Raw genomic sequence first — 20,171 nt, 5'->3', positions numbered from 1 at the left:
TGTCTCGCTCTCTCTCGTGTGTGTGTGTGTCTCGCTCTCTCTCATCTCGTGTGTGTCTCTCTCTCTCTCATCTTGTGTGTCTCGCTCTCTCTCTCTCTCTCATCTTGTGTGTCTCGCTCTCTCTCTCTCTCTCTCTCTCTCTCTCTCTCTCTCTCTCTGTGTCTCTCTCTCTCTCTCTCTCTCTCTCATCTTGTGTGTCTCTCTCTCTCATCTTGTGTGTCTCTCTCTCTCTCATCTTGTGTGTCTCTCTCTCTCTCATCTTGTGTGTCTCTCTCTCTCATCTTGTGTGTCTCTCTCTCTCATCTTGTGTGTCTCTCTCTCTCATCTTGTGTGTCTCGCTCTCTCTCTCTCTCTCTCATCTTGTGTGTCTCGCTCTCTCTCTCTCTCTCTCATCTTGTGTGTCTCGCTCTCTCTCTCTCTCTCTCTCTCTCTCTCTCTCTCTCTCTCTCTCTCTCTCCTCTTGTGTGTCTCTCTCTCTCTTCTTGTGTGTGTCTCTCTCTCTCATCTTGTGTGTCTCTCTCTCTCATCTTGTGTGTCTCTCTCTCTCATCTTGTGTGTGTCTCTCTCTCTCATCTTGTGTGTGTCTCGCTCTCTCATCTTGTGTGTGTCTCGCTCTCTCATCTTGTGTGTGTCTCGCTCTCTCATCTTGTGTGTGTCTCGCTCTCTCATCTTGTGTGTGTCTCGCTCTCTCATCTTGTGTGTGTCTCGCTCTCTCATCTTGTGTGTGTCTCGCTCTCTCATCTTGTGTGTGTCTCGCTCTCTCATCTTGTGTGTGTCTCGCTCTCTCATCTTGTGTGTGTCTCGCTCTCTCATCTTGTGTGTGTCTCGCTCTCTCATCTTGTGTGTGTCTCGCTCTCTCATCTTGTGTGTGTCTCGCTCTCTCATCTTGTGTGTGTCTCGCTCTCTCATCTTGTGTGTGTCTCGCTCTCATATCTTGTGTGTGTCTCGCTCTCATATCTTGTGTGTGTCTCGCTCTCATCTTGTGTGTGTCTCGCTCTCATATCTTGTGTGTGTCTCGCTCTCATATCTTGTGTGTGTCTCGCTCTCATATCTTGTGTGTGTCTCGCTCTCTCATCTTGTGTGTGTCTCTCGCTCTCTCTCTCTCTCTCGTGTCGCGCGCTCTCTCTCTCTCTCGTGTGTCTCTCTCTCTCTCTCTCTCTCTCTCTCTCTCTCTCTCTCTCTCTCTCTCTCGTGTGTCTCTCTCTCTCTCTCTCGTGTGTCTCTCTCTCTCTCTCGTGTGTCTCTCTCTCTCTCTCTCGTGTGTCTCGCGCTCTCTCTCTCGTGTGTCTCGCGCTCTCTCTCTCGTGTGTCTCGCGCTCTCTCTCTCTCTCTCTCTCGTGTGTCTCGCTCTCTCTCTCGTGTGTCTCGCTCTCTCTCTCTCTCTCTCTCGTGTGTCTCGCGCTCTCTCTCTCTCTCTCTCTCGTGTGTCTCGCGCTCTCTCTCTCTCTCTCTCTCTCTCTCGTGTGTCTCGCGCTCTCTCTCTCGTGTGTCTCGCGCTCTCTCTCTCGTGTGTCTCGCTCTCTCTCTCTCGTGTGTCTCGCTCTCTCTCTCTCTCGTGTGTCTCGCTCTCTCTCTCTCTCGTGTGTCTCGCTCTCTCTCGTGTGTCTCGCTCTCTCTCTCTCTCCGTGTGTCTCGCTCTCTCTCTCTCTCGTGTGTCTCGCTCTCTCTCTCTCGTGTGTCTCGCTCTCTCTCTCTCTCGTGTGTCTCGCTCTCTCTCTCTCTCGTGTGTCTCGCGCTCTCTCTCTCTCTCTCTCTCTCTCTCTCGTGTGTCTCGCTCTCTCTCTCGTGTGTCTCGCTCTCTCTCTCTCTCTCTCTCTCTCTCTCTCGTGTCTCGCGCGCTCGCTCTCTCGCTCTCTCTCTCTCTCGTGTGTTTCGCGCTCTCTCTCTCGTGTGTTTCGCGCTCTCTCTCTCGTGTGTCTCGCGCTCTCTCTCGTGTGTCTCGCTCTCTCTCTCGTGTGTCTCGCTCTCTCTCTCGTGTGTCTCGCGCTCTCTCTCTCGTGTGTCTCGCGCTCTCTCTCTCGTGTGTCTCGCGCTCTCTCTCTCGTGTGTCTCGCTCTCTCTCGCGTGTGTCTCGCGCTCTCTCTCTCTCGCGTGTGTCTCGCGCTCTCTCTCTCGCGTGTGTCTCGCGCTCTCTCTCTCGCGTGTGTCTCGCGCTCTCTCTCTCTCGCGTGTGTCTCGCGCTCTCTCTCTCTCTCGCGTGTGTCTCGCGCTCTCTCTCTCTCTCGCGTGTGTCTCGCGCTCTCTCTCTCTCGCGTGTGTCTCGCGCTCTCTCTCTCGCGTGTGTCTCGCGCTCTCTCTCGCGCTCTCTCTCGCGTGTCTCTCGCGTGTGTCTCGCGCTCTCTCTCGCGTGTCTCTCGCGTGTGTCTCGCGCTCTCTCTCGTGTGTCTCTCGCGTGTCTCTCGCTCTCTCTCTCTCTCGTGTGTCTCGCGCTCTCTCTCTCGTGTGTCTCGCGCTCTCTCTCTCTCGCGTGTCTCTCGCGCTCTCTCTCTCTCGCGTGTCTCGCGCTCTCTCTCTCTCTCGCGTGTGTCTCGCGCTCATCCTGCGTGTCTCTGCGTGTGTCTCTGCAGCTCTCTCTCGTGTGTCTCTCGCGTGTCTCTAGCCTCTGTCTCTCTCGTGTGTCTCGCGCTCTCTCTCTGTCTCTCATCTTGCGCATGTGTCACCCTCTCTCTCTCATCTTACAGTGTCTCTGCTCGCTCTCGCATCTTGTGCGTGTCGCGCGTGTCGCTCGTGCGCTCTCTCTCTCTCGCGTGTTTCTCGCTCGCTCTCGCATCTTGTGCGTGTCGCTCGTGCGCTCTCTCTCGCGTGTCGCTCGTGCGCTCTCTCTCTCTCTCGCGTGTTTCTCGCTCGCTCTCTCATCTTGCGCGTCTCTCTCGCTCTCATCTTGCGCGTCTCTCTCGCTCTCATCTTGCGCGTCTCTCTCGCTCTCATCTTGCGCGTCTCTCTCGCTCTCATCTTGCGCGTCTCTCTCTCTCATCTTGTGTGTCTCTCTCTCTCTCATCTTGTGTGTCTCTCTCTCTCTCATCTTGTGTGTGTCTCTCTCTCTCATCTTTGTGTCTCTCTCTCTATCTTGTGTGTCTCTCTCTCTCTCATCTTGTGTGTCTGCTCTCTCTCTCTCTCTCTCATCTTGTGTGTCTCGTCTCTCTCTCTCTCTCTCTCATGAGACTCTCTCTCTCTGAGAGAGATAGAAGATGAGTCTCTCTCTCTCTCTCTCTCTCTCTCTCATCTTGTGTGTGTCTCTCTCTCTCATCTTGTGTGTCTCTCTCTCTCATCTTGTGTGTGTCTCTCTCTCTCATCTTGTGTGTCTCTCTCTCTCATCTTGTGTGTCTCTCTCTCTCATCTTGTGTGTGTCTCTCTCTCTCATCTTGTGTGTGTCTCGCTCTCTCATCTTGTGTGTGTCTCGCTCTCTCATCTTGTGTGTGTCTCGCTCTCTCATCTTGTGTGTGTCTCGCTCTCTCATCTTGTGTGTGTCTCGCTCTCTCATCTTGTGTGTGTCTCGCTCTCTCATCTTGTGTGTGTCTCGCTCTCTCATCTTGTGTGTGTCTCGCTCTCTCATCTTGTGTGTGTCTCGCTCTCTCATCTTGTGTGTGTCTCGCTCTCTCATCTTGTGTGTGTCTCGCTCTCTCATCTTGTGTGTGTCTCGCTCTCTCATCTTGTGTGTGTCTCGCTCTCTCATCTTGTGTGTGTCTCGCTCTCATATCTTGTGTGTGTCTCGCTCTCATATCTTGTGTGTGTCTCGCTCTCATCTTGTGTGTGTCTCGCTCTCATATCTTGTGTGTGTCTCGCTCTCATATCTTGTGTGTGTCTCGCTCTCATATCTTGTGTGTGTCTCGCTCTCTCATCTTGTGTGTGTCTCTCGCTCTCTCTCTCTCTCCGTGCTGTCTGTGTTCTCTCTCTCGTGCGTCTGACTCTGTTCTCTCTCGTGTGACTGCTCTGTGTTCCTAACCTCTCTCTCTCTCGTGTGTCTCTCTCTCTCTCGTGTCTCTGACGCTCTCTCTAACCGTGTGTGACTGTGTTCTCTCCGTGTGTCTCGCTCTCTCTCTCTCTCTCTCTCTGTGTTCCTCTCCGTGTGTCTTGACTGTCTTCTCTCCGTGTGTCTGACTCTGTTCCTAACCGTGTGACTGACGCTCTTCTCTCTCTCGTGTGTCTGACTGTGTTCTCTCTCTCGTGTGTCTGACTGTGTTCCTAACTCTCTGACTCTCGTGTGTCTCGACTCTACTGTGTTCTAACCTCTCTCTCGTGTGTCTCGCTCTCTCGTGACTGACTGCTGTTCTCTCTCGTGTGACTGCTGTCTTCCTAACTCGTGTGTCTGCTGTCTCTAACCGTGTGACTGACTGTGTCTCGCTGTCTCTCTCTCTCCGTGTGTCTGACTGTCTCTCTCTCGTGTGTCTCGACTGTCTCTCTCTCTCGTGTGTCTGACTGTGTCTCTCTCTCGTGTGTCTGCTGTGTCTCTCTCTCGTGTGTCTGCGCTGTCTCTCTCTCTCTCTCTCTCTCTCTCGTGTGTCTCTGCGCTCTCTCTCTCTCGTGTGTCTGACTCTCTCTCTCTCGTGTGTCTCGCTCTCTCTCTCTCTCGTGTGTCTCGCTCCTCTCTCTCTGTGTGTCTGCTCTCTCTCCTCTCGTGTGTCTTACTCTCTCTCTCTCTCGTGTGTCTGCTCTCTCTCTCTCTCGTGTGTCTCGCTCTCTCTCTCTCTCGTGTGTCTCGACTGTCTTCTCTCTCCGTGTGTCTCGTCTCTCTCTCTCTCGTGTGTCTCGACTCTCTTCTCTCTCGTGTGTCTGCTCTCTCTCTCTCTCTCGTGTGTCTCGCTACTCTCTCTCTCTCGTGTGACTGACTCTCTGTTCCTAACCGTGTGTCTGACTGTGTTCCTCTCGTCTCTGACTGTGTCTCCTCTCTCTCTCGTGTGTCTGCTCTCTGTGTTCCTAACTCGTGTGTCTGACTGTCTCTCCTAACCTCTCTCGTGTGTTTCCTAACCTCTGACGTGTGTTCCTAACCGTGTGTCTGTGTTCCTAACCGTGTGGACTGACTGTGTTCTAACCGTGGGACTGACTGTGTCTCCTAACGCTCTCTCTCGTGTGTTCGCGCTCTCTCTCGTGTGTCTCGCGCTCTCTCTCTCGTGTGTCTGCGCTCTCTCTAACGCGTGTGTCTCGCGCTCTCTCTCTCTCGCGTGTGTCTGACTGCTCTCTCTCTCTAACCGTGTGTCTGACGCTCTCTCTCTCTCGCGTGTGTCTGACTGTCTCTCTCTCTCGCGTGTGTCTGACTCTCTCTCTCTCTCGCGTGTGTCTCGACTGCTCTTCTCTCGCGTGTGTCTCGCGCTCTCTCTCGCGCTCTCTCTCGCGTGTCTCTCGCGTGTGTCTCGCGCTCTCTCTCGCGTGTCTCTCGCGTGTGTCTCGCGCTCTCTCTCGTGTGTCTCTCGCGTGTCTCTGCTCTCTCTCTCTCTCGTGTGTCTGCGCTCTCTCTCTCGTGTGTCTGCGCTCTTCTCTAACCGTGTGTCTGACGCTCTCTCTCTCTCGCGTGTCTGACTCTCTCTCTCTCGCGTGTCTCGCGCTCTCCTCTCTCTCTCGCGTGTGTCTCGCGCTCTCTCTCGCGTGTCTCTCGCGTGTGTCTCGCGCTCTCTCTCGTGTGTCTCTCGCGTGTCTCTCGCTCTCTCTCTCTCTCGTGTGTCTCGCGCTCTCTCTCTCTCTCTCATCTTGCGCATGTGTCTCGCACTCTCTCTCTCATCTTGCGCGTGTCTCTCGCTCGCTCTCGCATCTTGTGCGTGTCGCCCGTGTCGCTCGTGCGCTCTCTCTCTCTCGCGTGTTTCTCGCTCGCTCTCGCATCTTGTGCGTGTCGCTCGTGCGCTCTCTCTCGCGTGTCGCTCGTGCGCTCTCTCTCTCTCTCGCGTGTTTCTCGCTCGCTCTCTCATCTTGCGCGTCTCTCTCGCTCTCATCTTGCGCGTCTCTCTCGCTCTCATCTTGCGCGTCTCTCTCGCTCTCATCTTGCGCGTCTCTCTCGCTCTCATCTTGCGCGTCTCTCTCGCTCTCATCTTGCGCGTGTCTCGCTCGCTCTCGCTCATCTTGTGTGTGTGTGTTCTCGCTCATCGTGTGTCTCGCTCTCTCTCCTTCGCTCTCTCTCATCCTGTGTGTCTCTGTGATGTTGACTACTGCAGCACACCCAGTGTGTTTGATGTCCTATAGCCCTGTGCATCTCTAAATTGGATTTTGACTAAATGTGTTATGGCCAAATCACCCCGCTTTCATTTACAGTGCAGAATATGCTTTTAGGGTGTTTATACAAAGGCAACATCCTAAACTCAGTCAGCTAGTTTGTACTCAGTCAACAGAGTTTCACGTTGGAAAAGGATACATAGTGCCCAGATGCATTGGAAATGATATAGTAATACCTGGATCTTTCATGGTATTTAGCCGATACAGTATATATTGCTAAATCCATTTTTCACACCAATAATAAGTTAAGACCTCTAAGACACTGGGTAAAGTGAGCGAGCTGAATCATGTAGTTTTCTGCCTATTGGTGAGTAGTGAGGATGTTGATGTGTTTGGTACCTGGAGGACTGACTGAGTCGGTCTCTCCTCCCCCAGGTGATCATTCTTATAGGTAACAAAGCAGACCTGGAAGCCCAGAGGGACGTGACGTATGAGGAGGCCAAGCAGTTTGCTGAGGAGAACGGTGAGTCGGAAACACCCTCCGACTCCATGAGACTGAGAAGGATTGAGAGAGATAGAAGATGAGTAAAACTCAATATCTCTCTATCCCTCCCTATGGAATTGACTGTGCGATAATGCCCCCACACTCTCACTTGAGTTGCGATTCAACCTGATTGTGAATTTCGACAACGCAGCTTTTTTAGGCAATATTACACTGTTCAAGGTAAACACTGCAGATTCCGGCTCAATTAGAAAAGACCTTTAAATGTGAATTGCGCTGTAATGCGGCCCTACCACGGATCAAACAGAATGCTGATTGGTGATTGGAAGGAGAGCAAGAGGGGCGTGGGGAAGAACAGACTCCTCCAGATATGGAGGGATGAAAAATAGCAACTCGTCTCTGATAGAGGAAGAGAGGTGAAAGAGGAGGAAATGGCACATGCATTCATGCACGGAGTGCAAAAGACATGGGGACATTCATAGGAGAAGAGCGATGAGTGAGCAGGGTGGTTGGGGAACTGCAGTAGTCTGACTCCATTCCTTCTTACAGGTCTCTTATTCCTGGAAGCCAGCGCCAAAACGTAAGTTAACTGACCTCTGTACGTTCTGCCTGCTTTTACCTTCCATTTTCAATGTGCTGAAATGCCCCGCCGTGTGACTGACTGTGTTCCTAACCGTGGGACTGACTGTGTTCCTAACCGTGGGACTGACTGTGTTCCTAACCGTGGGACTGACTGTGTTCCTAACCGTGTGACTGACTGTGTTCCTAACCGTGGGACTGACTGTGTTCCTAACCGTGTGACTGACTGTGTTCCTAACCGTGTGACTGACTGTGTTCCTAACCGTGTGACTGACTGTTCCTAACCGTGTGACTGACTGTGTTCCTAACCGTGGGACTGACTGTGTTCCTAACCGTGGGACTGACTGTGTTCCTAACCGTGTGACTGACTGTGTTCCTAACCGTGTGACTGACTGTGTTCCTAACCGTGTGACTGACTGTGTTCCTAACCGTGTGACTGACTGTGTTCCTAACCGTGTGACTGACTGTGTTCCTAACCGTGGGACTGACTGTGTTCCTAACCGTGGGACTGACTGTGTTCCTAACCGTGTGACTGACTGTGTGACTTACTGTGTTCCTAACCGTGTGACTGACTGTGTTCCTAACCGTGTGACTGACTGTGTTCCTAACCGTGTGACTGACTGTGTTCCTAACCGTGGGACTGACTGTGTTCCTAACCGTGTGACTGACTGTGTTCCTAACCGTGTGACTGACTGTGTTCCTAACCGTGTGACTGACTGTGTTCCTAACCGTGTGACTGACTGTGTTCCTAACCGTGGGACTGACTGTGTTCCTAACCGTGTGACTGACTGTGTGACTGACTGTGTTCCTAACCGTGTGACTTACTGTGTTCCTAACCGTGTGACTGACTGTGTTCCTAACCGTGGGACTGACTGTGTTCCTAACCGTGGGACTGACTGTGTTCCTAACCGTGGGACTGACTGTGTTCCTAACCGTGGGACTGACTGTGTTCCTAACCGTGGGACTGACTGTGTTCCTAACCGTGGGACTGACTGTGTTCCTAACCGTGGGACTGACTGTGTTCCTAACCGTGGGACTGACTGTGTTCCTAACCGTGGGACTGACTGTGTTCCTAACCGTGGGACTGACTGTGTTCCTAACCGTGGGACTGACTGTGTTCCTAACCGTGGGACTGACTGTGTTCCTAACCGTGTGACTGACTGTGTTCCTAACCGTGTGACTGACTGTGTTCCTAACCGTGTGACTGACTGTGTTCCTAACCGTGTGACTGACTGTGTTCCTAACCGTGGGACTGACTGTGTTCCTAACCGTGGGACTGACTGTGTTCCTAACCGTGGGACTGACTGTGTTCCTAACCGTGGGACTGACTGTGTTCCTAACCGTGGGACTGACTGTGTTCCTAACCGTGGGACTGACTGTGTTCCTAACCGTGGGACTGACTGTGTTCCTAACCGTGTGACTGACTGTGTTCCTAACCGTGTGACTGACTGTGTTCCTAACCGTGGGACTGACTGTGTTCCTAACCGTGTGACTTACTGTGTTCCTAACCGTGTGACTGACTGTGTTCCTAACCGTGTGACTGACTGTGTTCCTAACCGTGTGACTTACTGTGTTCCTAACCGTGGGACTGACTGTGTTCCTAACCGTGGGACTGACTGTGTTCCTAACCGTGTGACTTACTGTGTTCCTAACCGTGTGACTGACTGTGTTCCTAACCGTGGGACTGACTGTGTTCCTAACCGTGTGACTTACTGTGTTCCTAACCGTGTGACTGACTGTGTTCCTAACCGTGTGACTGACTGTGTTCCTAACCGTGGGACTGACTGTGTTCCTAACCGTGGGACTGACTGTGTTCCTAACCGTGGGACTGACTGTGTTCCTAACCGTGGGACTGACTGTGTTCCTAACCGTGGGACTGACTGTGTTCCTAACCGTGGGACTGACTGTGTTCCTAACCGTGGGACTGACTGTGTTCCTAACCGTGGGACTGACTGTGTTCCTAACCGTGGGACTGACTGTGTTCCTAACCGTGGGACTGACTGTGTTCCTAACCGTGGGACTGACTGTGTTCCTAACCGTGGGACTGACTGTGTTCCTAACCGTGGGACTGACTGTGTTCCTAACCGTGGGACTGACTGTGTTCCTAACCGTGGGACTGACTGTGTTCCTAACCGTGGGACTGACTGTGTTCCTAACCGTGGGACTGACTGTGTTCCTAACCGTGGGACTGACTGTGTTCCTAACCGTGGGACTGACTGTGTTCCTAACCGTGGGACTGACTGTGTTCCTAACCGTGGGACTGACTGTGTTCCTAACCGTGGGACTGACTGTGTTCCTAACCGTGGGACTGACTGTGTTCCTAACCGTGGGACTGACTGTGTTCCTAACCGTGGGACTGACTGTGTTCCTAACCGTGGGACTGACTGTGTTCCTAACCGTGGGACTGACTGTGTTCCTAACCGTGGGACTGACTGTGTTCCTAACCGTGGGACTGACTGTGTTCCTAACCGTGTGACTTACTGTGTTCCTAACCGTGGGACTGACTGTGTTCCTAACCGTGACTGACTGACTGTGTTCCTAACCGTGACTGACTTACTGTGTTCCTAACCGTGGGACTGACTGTGTTCCTAACCGTGTGACTTGACTGTGTTCCTAACCGTGTGACTGACTGTGTTCCTAAACTGACGTGGGACTGACTGTGTTCCTAACCGTGTGACTGACTGTGTTCCTAACCGTGTGACTGACTGTGTTCCTAACCGTGGGACTGACTGTGTTCCTAACCGTGGGACTGACTGTGTTCCTAACCGTGTGACTGACTGTGTTCCTAACCGTGGGACTGACTGTGTTCCTAACCGTGGGACTGACTGTGTTCCTAACCGTGACTGACTGTGTTCCTAACCGTGTGACTGACTGTGTTCCTAACCGTGTGACTTACTGTGTTCCTAACCGTGGGACTGACTGTGTTCCTAACCGTGGGACTGACTGTGTTCCTAACCGTGGGACTGACTGTGTTCCTAACCGTGGGACTGACTGTGTTCCTAACCGTGGGACTGACTGTGTTCCTAACCGTGTGACTTACTGTGTTCCTAACCGTGGGACTGACTGTGTTCCTAACCGTGTGACTGACTGTGTTCCTAACCGTGTGACTGACTGTGTTCCTAACCGTGTGACTGACTGTGTTCCTAACCGTGTGACTGACTGTGTTCCTAACCGTGTGACTGACTGTGTTCCTAACCGTGGGACTGACTGTGTTCCTAACCGTGGGACTGACTGGGTGTCCTCTCCCCAGGGGTGAGAACGTGGAGGATGCCTTTCTGGAGGCGGCTAAGAAGATCTACCAGAACATCCAGGACGGCAGTCTGGACCTGAACGCTGCAGAGTCTGGTGTCCAACACAAGCCCTCTGCCCCCCAGGGAGGCCCACTATCCAACGAACCACAGCCCCAGAGGGAAGGCTGCGGCTGCTAATGACCAACGCCTCTCTGTGTCCTTCTCCACCCCCCCCCCCCCCCACCCCCTTTCCTCATCCTCCATCATCCCCTCCCCACTCCACTGGGACTGCATGAGGGTGGGGCACGGAACAAGGGATGGGTTGGCTGGGTTGTGTAGTAGTGTACGTCCCTCTGCCTCCCTCGTTATTCTCATTCCTCTTCTTTTCCTGTCTGTGCATCCTCCTCCACCTTTTCACATGGTCGTCATCTTCACGTCTTTCTCTTCCTCCTCCTCTGCATCATTCAGTCCAGCTCATCTGCCATGGGATTCCAGTTCCATGTATAAATACATGGTTTACTGACACAGATGGGTAAACCTAAAGAAACTTTTTTTAACGTTTCCTTTTATAGCTTCTACTATATTATCAATCAAGTCTCATCTAGCACATCTGAAACCAACCAAGCCTGTATAGTCTAACCTTCACTGACATTGAGTTATCTAGACACTCTCTCCGCATCTCTCCCCCTGCATCACTCCTGCATGGTTTAATGATCTAGGACTTTTAATTGAACTGAAATGTGTATGAGTAAAATATTTCCCTCGATGGCTTGGTCTCTTCCGAGGGAGGAGATGGTTAGTGAAAGAAATGTCATGTATGACGTGGCCCGCTACTGATCACTATTAGCGGGGTGTGTGTGTTTGTGTGTGCGTGGTCCAGTTGTTGAACCTGGTCTAGAACAGGTATCCACTGTCTCTACCCAAAGCTTTCCCCCCTGGTCCTTATGGTAAAGCTCTGATACTAGGCAGAGATGGAATCCCTCTAATGGTGTTCTACAGTACACCTCAGAGTGGCAACACTAGTGTAGTAGAGAGACACTTTAAAGCCCAAGAGACCTGGAATTCCCCTGAAACGCCTCGACCTACTTGTCTTTCTCCCTATATGAAGTCACAGGAAAGGCTCTGGGTGTTTTCCTGCCACTACAGTGTGTCTGTGTGCAGGGATTTCTTTAACTAAGTTAATGACACTTAAGAAAACACAACACGTTTTCCTTTATGGGGAAGGATTCCTTCAGATCATCAGTTTCATTGCACCAACTTCCTCCTTTTCCCCCCCCAGACCATATCAATAGAATATGTCTGTCCTTACCAGCATTTTCTTTGTCGTTTGTTGCCTTATGGTTAATATTATTACTGTTTAATCTTTTCTTTGCTGCGCTACATACTGCTGTCAAATAAACAAACTGTTTTACAATATGGTGATATTTCTATGTAAAACATGGTAACTGGTGTAACACAGGGATGCTGGTGAAAAAAAAGGTAGATGTTGCCCCTTAAATCCAGAGCTAGGATTTAAAAACAAAAGTCAAATTGGGGCTGTTTTATATTTGTTCTGTTTCTTACATGTACAAGTGTGAAATGGAAATGTTATTTTGTTGTATATCCCACTACCCCTGAGACACCCTTAGAGTGGTGTCCCAGCCAGGGATCCTGGAGCAATTAGGGTTGAGTGCCTTGCTCAAAGACAGATTGATAGATTTATTTTGAACTAGCAGCCTTTCGGTTACTGGCCCAACGCTCTAACCACTAGGCTACCTGCTGCGATCAGCTTACCCTATTCCATCTTAACCCTACACCTGTGGTCCCTCACCCCAGCCCACTCTCCTCACAGGCTTGTATAGTAACACCAAGCAACATGCCCCACCAGAACGGCCCCAAATGGAAATAGTTATTCTGAATTTTTTCAAGCTCAATTTCTGTATGTGACCATGTTATTTGGAGGATTGGTCAACCCAGAGATTGAAGATACACACATCTCGGCATGTTTATTTCATGCTTGGGAATTCTGTAACGTTAGCCAGTGATGGCAGACTAAAAGCATAGCTGATGTTTTGGAGCTGTCTAATCAGTGAGCAGGTGCCCTTGATCATTGTCATGACGCCACACCCATCCCATCAAAGTTCATAACGAGAGTGTTGGCTATAAATAATCACTCAAATTAGGATTCATTTCAATCAGCCAAATCAAGGTATAATTACTTCTCACATTCCAATGTATGAACTTCTAAACAAGCATCTGTGTAGCCAATGGCAATGCCCGCTTTATGTATAATGCCCGGAGCCGCTTGTGGATTTGACAGCTCTAATGCAGTTAAACCTCCACACCGCCAAAACAACCGCTATGCGGATTCGATTGAATTGAGCCCATAGTTTCTATGAATAAATGTTTGGACAGACTCCCTCTACTCAATAGTGCTACTTGGTGGTTCCATCGTTTTGTTTCTTCACTCTTCATCCTCGGTGTCTGAGTGGAAGTGTTCAAACTAGTGCTTTGTCGATTCAACTCAACTCTTGCTTGTAGGAGGTGGAGTGGAGAATGTCACTGTTTTTTCTCTCCATGTAATGTTTAATGAAATTGGATAAAACTATGACCAAAGTATGGAAAAATTGCTTCTACGTTGATAGTGGTCCCCTCCCCAATGTCGGTGGGATTAAAGGGGATAGGGTGCCATCACCCTAACTCATTTTAATATACCAATGGTAACATGATGCATTGCTGTGTTAATTTTGGGGTGTGGGAATGTCTAGAGATGGGTCCTCCTACGTTCTAAAACGTACATGTATACATTTTGAATGAGCTGTGTTAACATTTAAATGCATTCTTGCGTGTATATGATTTCATTGACAAAATGCTCTAGACAGAAAATACATTATACATAACCTGCTGTACTGCTTGTCATTCTTGTCACATTGTGCACGTAAACATGTAAGTAGAGTAAGAACAGATTCAATTGATGGGTTTCAAGTAGCAAAATTGCACCAAAGTTACAGGGAGAAAATATGTATTTACAAAGGAAAGCAAAATAAGTCTAAAATTGTGAGGTGGCTCGGACACAAAAAAATCAAAGTAGTGGCATGATTTTTATGGAGAGGGGAATAAAAAATACATGAACAGTACCATGAAGTAAAGGCAGCTTCAGGTTGATTTTGTCCTCAGGCATTGCAGTCAGTCAGGGCAAGGGTGTGGGGAACAGCACAAACTAATACTGAAAAGAAATGCATTATTGAAACGACAAGTAGAATATCTTAGTCACCCCCTGACTACACAGTGGCATTTCATTGGTTTGATAAGAAATAACTGTCCTATAATCAACAAATGGTCAGTTTCTCACTGTATATCTGGTTATACATCCTCCATACATTAAAACATGATGTCCATCCAACTACAGAAGGCTTTTGTGAGGTTTGTAAATGGTGTGTGTTGAATGTAATAAAATGGTCAGTCGAGGACAAGATGGAAACAACATTCAAATCCAAGTTGGAGTTCCCTGGTCCCTCTCCAGTAGTGTTCAGTCATATGCCTGCCTGAAGGAGAAACATTACAATTTTCCTCATCCACATAAGTATTTATAAGGCCATGTTGCACTGTTTTAGTTTATCAATGTAATTCCCAAAGCCAGTGTTTTTTAAGGCACTCTATTCAGATCTTGTGCACATAAACAAAATGTTCCCAGGTAGTCTTCCTGCTCACTTTGCTTCTTCCCTCTATGGCACAGTGCTGCATTACTGCTACTAGCATCCATTCAAACTCAATACTGACAGTCACATCTTCACCATATCACACCAGAGATCTGCCATGAAGGGTGATGTCGCAAGCTGAGGGGAAAACGGTAAATGAGGTGGAGAGAATGTGCACTTCCAGACACTCCCCATTATTTCTGGATGGAAACAAGACGTTTGGCTGTTTGTCTCCACAGAGCTGGAAGGCATCCTCAGCCATTTAAGGCTTTAAGTTTGTGGCACATTCGCAACTCTGCCAGGAAAGGAAAGAATGTGATATGCTTTTTGTCTATTGTGTCAAAAAAAATACATGATAGACAGAAAATGATTGATGAAAAGGTGACGTGATGCAGAATTGGGCCCAGGCCTCTCTGGTTAAGGCTTTCAGACAAAACACATGAGGAAAAACTCAAACATCTGAATAAGGTTCCTTTGATTCTGAGCATGGTAACCACAGTCTAGTGTTTGAAGTGTCCTCCAACATCCTGTAAGGCTGCATAACATCTATTTCTCCGAAGTGTGCATCATGCTCAAACTGTCCAGGGGCACTGCAGCATGCCCTGCACTCCACCTCAACGTGAGTTCAGCATGACCACAGTGTAGGAGACACGACTATGGAACATTACATGCAGTGAGAGAGAAGGGGGAGGTTCATTAAAGTTCTGCTTTTTCTTTCAGTCAGTGTGGCCTCTCCGCTACCTCTGAACGATGTCACTGATCTCTTTGACAGACAAGAGCAGCTTGCTGAAGTCCTGCTGTGCTCCGCTGGTGCCCCCAGTGGCAGCAGGGCAGATCTGCAGCTCGCGCAGGCTACTCTCCAGTTTGTTGATGGCCTCGCGGAAGGCAAACTTGTTCCTCATCTGCTGGATGGACTCCACGTAGCTCACGCAGTACTTGGACAGGTTCTTGCCTGCCTCCAGCACGGCGCTGTGGCTGCCAGTCTGCTCAGAGTTGCGGCCGATGGCGGCACGCAGCAGCTCCGTGCCCTCCAGGACCATCTCCCTGGTGATGGCAGAGTTGGGCTGGCGCTCTGGGGGCGCACGGGTCTTCCTCAGGGAGCGGCGGGTGTTCATGAGGGGGATGAAGGCTGTGGGAGAGGTCTGGTCTCCTGGGGAGGTGAGGGAGGAGAAGCCCAGGGGGCTGGAGGTGGAGCCAGACACTGAGGAAGAGGAGGTCTTTGACGGCTGTGGTTTAGAGGAGGTGCTGAGGCTGAGTTTCTTGTGGCCCTCCAGGAGAGAGCGAGCTTGGTCACTGGGGCTAGATGGGTTGTGGGAGTCTGAGGCCTTGGCTTTGGTGTCTGTGGGAGAGGGGAGCTCCTGAGTGGGGCTGCGGGAGATCTTGCCTGACTTGGCACTGGAGGGCGGGGGTGGAGGGGGAGCAGGTTTGGGCTTCTGGAACTTGCCTCTCTCCCTGGGACCGGAGGAGTCCAGGTTGTGTTTGTGGCGGCGGGCCCTGCACTCGTCCCCAGCTGCCCCCAGAGTGGGAAACACGTTGGGCTTGAGCAGCTCGGCCTGCAGGGCGCTGGTCTTGGAGCTGTCTAACCCCTGCCCTGGAAGCCTCCTACTAAGCTTGGGCGTCAGGGGGCTGGACTCCGCGTCCTTAAACACCTCATCTGATGGATCCTCTGTCTTCTTGGGCAGGCGGGGTGGGGGGGTGAGGGTGCCCATGCGAGGGATGCTGATCTCTGGCTTCTCGTTGGCCCTCTTGCGTGGCAGGGCGGGCTTCCCCCCGAAGGTGCCCGAGTCAAAATGGCCTTTGTGCAGGTCGCGGGGCAGCGTGACTGACTTCCACTCAGAGCGATCCGAGCCTGGGGACATGCTGGAGGCCGAGGAGGAGCGCAGGAAACGTTTAGAGTTAGATACTATATCCTCCTCGCTGGGTGGAGTGGTGGCAGTCTTACCACTTACACTGGGCACCACCGGCGTACACTTCTTCCTGGCATGATGAGGGGGGAACAAGGGGCCCGGGTAGGTGGGCGCCCCATTGGTAATACCCCCTGCCCCATTGTTGTTAGCACTCAGAACCTTGTTGGGATCGTTGGTATGTGTATCACTGAAGTTGCCGTTGTTAAAGTCGTCTCGGTGGTCAGGCGCCAGCCCCCGTCTCTCCGGGTGTCCGTCCATCTCCCTGAAAGAGCTGCTGCGTTTGGGCGGGGCAGGCGCCGTCTTCTTCTTCTTCTTGATGAGGTTGAAGAGGCTGTTGCGGGACTTGTCCTTGTCTTTGGGCAGCAGGCGGTCGTCCTCGTTCAGGTTGCTGTCCAGGAACGGACGCTCTTTTCTGGGGAGCATGGGGGACACGGCCACCTCCGGCTCCAAGGCGTCTGGGTGAACACACAGACATGCATATCATCAGTTGTTTGAACACTCAATAAATTGTCCCAAAGCTCTTTTGACATCTGTTAAATATGGGTTAAAATCACTTAAGGGTGCATTGAGAAGAGGGGTGTGTTAGGCGAGTCTCACCAGGGCTGTCTCCATCTCGGTCCACGTTCCTACGGAGGGTCCTGGTCTTGGTGGGCAGTTGTGGAGCCTGCTGCATGGGGCCCAGCACCACCTTCTTCCCTTTCTTGCCCAACTCCTTCTCCACCTCTGTCCCATGACACACACACACACACACACACACACACCAGCATCAGAGACGGTGTATTAACCTACTTCTTGCTCTTATAGCTCTGAAGTACAGCACCTGGAAAACAGATGGCAAATTAACTCCTCTAAGCTGAAAGATTACTGACCCAAATATTGTCTGGAAGTGCTTAGAAGCTATTCTCTCTCAATCTGGTTTGATCTAGCACACAACCTACAGATAATACCTCAAATTGAAGAGTTAGTTGTCTTAAATTCAGCTATAACGTGAGTAATTGTGACAATATAAGGATACTCACCGTCAGAGATGCTGGACTCCTGAAACATGGTCTCAAAGGCCTGGTGGGTCTCAGCAAAGGAGGGCCGCTCGGTCGGGTTCCACTTCCAGCCTGGGAGATAGGGAGAGAACAGGAAATGAGGTTTGGTACCAATCACAAAAATGTCTGCATGATATGAATGTGTCTGGTTACTTCACATTCAGGGATTTTTCAATATTGGCAGACATGTTTCAACTATATTGAACAAAAAGAAACACAACATGCAACAATTTAAAATATTTTACTGAGTTACAGGGATATAGAAGGAAATAAGTAAATTAAAATAAATAATTTAGGCCGTAATCTATGCATTTCACATGACTGGGAATACAGATACCTTAAAAAAAAGGTAGGGGCGTGGATGAGAAAACCAGTCAGTATCTGGTGTGACCATCATTTGCCTCATGCAGCGCGACACATCTTCTTTGCATAGAGTTGATCAGGCTGTACATTTGGGACTGTGGAATGTTGTCCCACTCATCTTCAATGGCTGTGCGAATTTGCTGGATATAGGTGGGAACTGGAACTTTGTCGTACACATCGATCCAGAGCATTCCACACATGCTTGGTGACATGTCTGGTGAGTACGGCCATGGAAGAACTGGGACAATTACAGCCTCCAGGAATTGTGTACAGATCCTTGCGACATGGGGTTGTGCATTATCATGCTGAAACATGGCTCTGGTGGACATTTCTGCAGTCAGCATGCCAATTGCACGCACCCTCAAAACTTGAGACATCGGTGGCCATTGTGTTGTTTGACAAAACGGCACATTTTAGAGTGGCCTTTTATTATCCCAGCACAAGGGGCTCCTGTGTAATGATCATGCTGTTTAATCAGCTTCTTGATATGCCACAGCTGTCAGGTGGATGGATTATATATAGTACTTCTGGTGCCGACAGAGATGGCTGCCTCGCTTCGCGTTCCTAGGAAACTATGCAGTATTTTTTTTTTTTCGTGTTATTTCTTACATTGGTACCCCAGGTAATCTTAGGTTTCATTACATACAGTCGGGAAGAACTACTGAATATAAGAGCAACGTCAACTCACCATCAGTATGACCAGGAATATGACTTTCGCAAAGCGGATCCTGTGTTCTGCCTTCCACCCAGGACAACGGAATGGATCCCAGCCTGCGACCCAAAACAACGACGTCGTAAAAGAGGCAACGAAGCGGTCTTCTGGTCAGGCTCCAGAGACGGGCACATCGCGCACCACTACCCAGCATATTACTCGCCAATGTCCAGTCTCTTGACAAAAAGGTTGATGAAATCCGAGCAAGGGTAGCATTCCAGAGAGACAGAGACTGTAACGTTCTTTGCTACACGGAAACATGGCTCACTCGAGAGACGCTAACGGAGTCAGTGCAGCCAGCTGGTTTCTTCACGCATCGCGCCGACAGAAACAAACATCTTTCTGGTAAGAAGAGGGGCGGGGGTGTATGTATGCCTTATGATTAACGAGACGTGGTGTGGTCACAACAACATACAGGAACGCAAGTCCTTCTGTTCACCTGATTTAGAATTCCTCACAATCAAATGTTGACTGCATTATCCACCAAGGGAATTCTCTTCGATTATAATGACAGCCATATATATTCCCCAAGCAGACACATCGATGGCCTTGAACAAACTTTATTTAACTCTTTGCAAACTGGAAACCACATATCCCGAGGCTGCATTCATTGTAGCTGGGGATTTTAACTAGGCTAATCGGAAAACAAGACTCCCTAAAATGTATCAGCATATCGATTGCACAACCAGGGCTGGTTGGATCATTGCTATTATAACTTCCGCGATGCATATAAGGCCCTCCCCCGCCCTCCTTTCGGAAAAGCTGACCACGACTCCATTTTGTTGCTCCCTGCCTACAGACAGAAACTAAAACAAGAAGCTCCCGCGCTGAGGTCTGTCCAACGCTGGTCCGACCAATCTGATTCCACGCTTCAAGACTGCTTGGATCACGTGGACTGGGATATGTTCCTCATTGCTTCCAACAACAACATTGACGAATAGACTGATTCGGTGAGCGAGTTCAATAGAAAGTGCATTGACGATGTCATTCCCATAGCAATGATTAAAACATTCCCAAACCAGAAACCATGGATTGATGGCAGCATACACGTGAAACTGAAAGCGCGAACCACTGCTTTTAACCAGGGCAAGGTGACTGGAAACATGACCGAATACAAACAGTGTAGCTATTCCCTCCGCAAGGCAATCAAACAAGCTAAGCGTCAGTATAGAGACAAAGTAGAGTCACAATTCAACGGCTCAGACACAAGAGGTATGTAGCAGGGTCTACAGTCAATCACGGATTACAAAGTGAAAACCAGCCCCGTCACGGACCAGGATGTCTTGCTCCCAGACAGACTAAATAACTTTTTTGCCCGCTTTGAGGACAATACAGTGCCACTGACACGGCCCGCAAACAAAACCTGCGGACTCTCCTTCACTGCAGCCGACGTGAGTAAAACATTTAAACGTGTTAACCGTCGCAAGGCTGCAGGCCCAGACGGCATCCCCAGCCGCGTCCTCAGAGCATTTGCAGATCAGCTGGCTGGTGTATTTACGGACATATTAAATCAATGGGGCGGCAGGGTAGCCTAGTGGTTAGAGTGTTGGACTAGTAACCGAAAGGTTGCAAGTTCGAATCCCCGAGCTGACAAGGTACAAATCTGTCGTTCTGCCCCTGAACAGGCAGTTAACCCACTGTTCCTAGGCCGTCATTGAAAATAAGAATTTGTTCTTAACTGACTTGCCTAGTAAAATAAAGGTGAAATAAAATAAATAAATACAAATCCTTATCCCAGTCTGCTGTTCCCACATGCTTCAAGAGGGCCACCAATGTTCCTGTTCCCAAGAAAGCTAAGGTAACTGAGCTAACCGACTACCGCCCCGTAGCACTCACTTCAGTCATCATGAAGTGCTTTGAGAGACTAGTCAAGGACCATATCACCTCCACCCTACCTGACACCCTAGACCCATCTCCAATTTGCTTACCGCCCAAATAGGTCCACAGACGATGCAATCTCAACCACACTGCCCTAACCCATCTGGACAAGAGGAATACCTATGTGAGAATGCTGTTCATCGACTAC

The 20,171-nt window shown here is 50.1% G+C and overlaps 2 protein-coding genes across 3 annotated transcripts in view; one reads left to right on the top strand and one right to left on the bottom strand.

Moving 5' to 3' along the window:
• LOC118373068 (ras-related protein Rab-14) overlaps positions 1–13,333 on the top strand; it is a 107,710-nt gene extending 94,377 nt beyond the window's left edge. Inside the window, exons 6-8 of the mRNA XM_052459884.1 lie at positions 6,574–6,661; positions 7,190–7,220; positions 10,470–13,333. Of these exons, the coding sequence (XP_052315844.1) occupies positions 6,574–6,661; positions 7,190–7,220; positions 10,470–10,647 (297 nt within the window). The 3' untranslated portion in view covers positions 10,648–13,333. The remainder of the gene's footprint in view (positions 1–6,573; positions 6,662–7,189; positions 7,221–10,469) is intronic.
• Positions 13,334–13,510: 177 nt separating this feature from the next.
• Positions 13,511–20,171, bottom strand: part of LOC118373067 (tyrosine-protein kinase ABL1-like) — a 76,081-nt gene continuing 69,420 nt past the window's right edge. For both annotated transcript variants that reach the window (XM_035759133.2, XM_035759134.2), the window contains exons 9-11: positions 17,053–17,142; positions 16,631–16,756; positions 13,511–16,488 (exon numbers count right to left, since the gene is read on the bottom strand). In XM_035759133.2, the coding sequence (XP_035615026.1) occupies positions 14,864–16,488; positions 16,631–16,756; positions 17,053–17,142 (1,841 nt within the window). In that variant the 3' untranslated portion in view covers positions 13,511–14,863. The remainder of the gene's footprint in view (positions 16,489–16,630; positions 16,757–17,052; positions 17,143–20,171) is intronic.

Source organism: Oncorhynchus keta, chromosome 13, assembly GCF_023373465.1.
Source record: "Oncorhynchus keta strain PuntledgeMale-10-30-2019 chromosome 13, Oket_V2, whole genome shotgun sequence".
NCBI classification, from domain to species: Eukaryota; Metazoa; Chordata; class Actinopteri; order Salmoniformes; family Salmonidae; genus Oncorhynchus; species Oncorhynchus keta.
The sequence above is the reverse complement of the archived record's forward strand: the minus strand, read 5'-3'. Positions and strand labels throughout refer to the sequence as shown.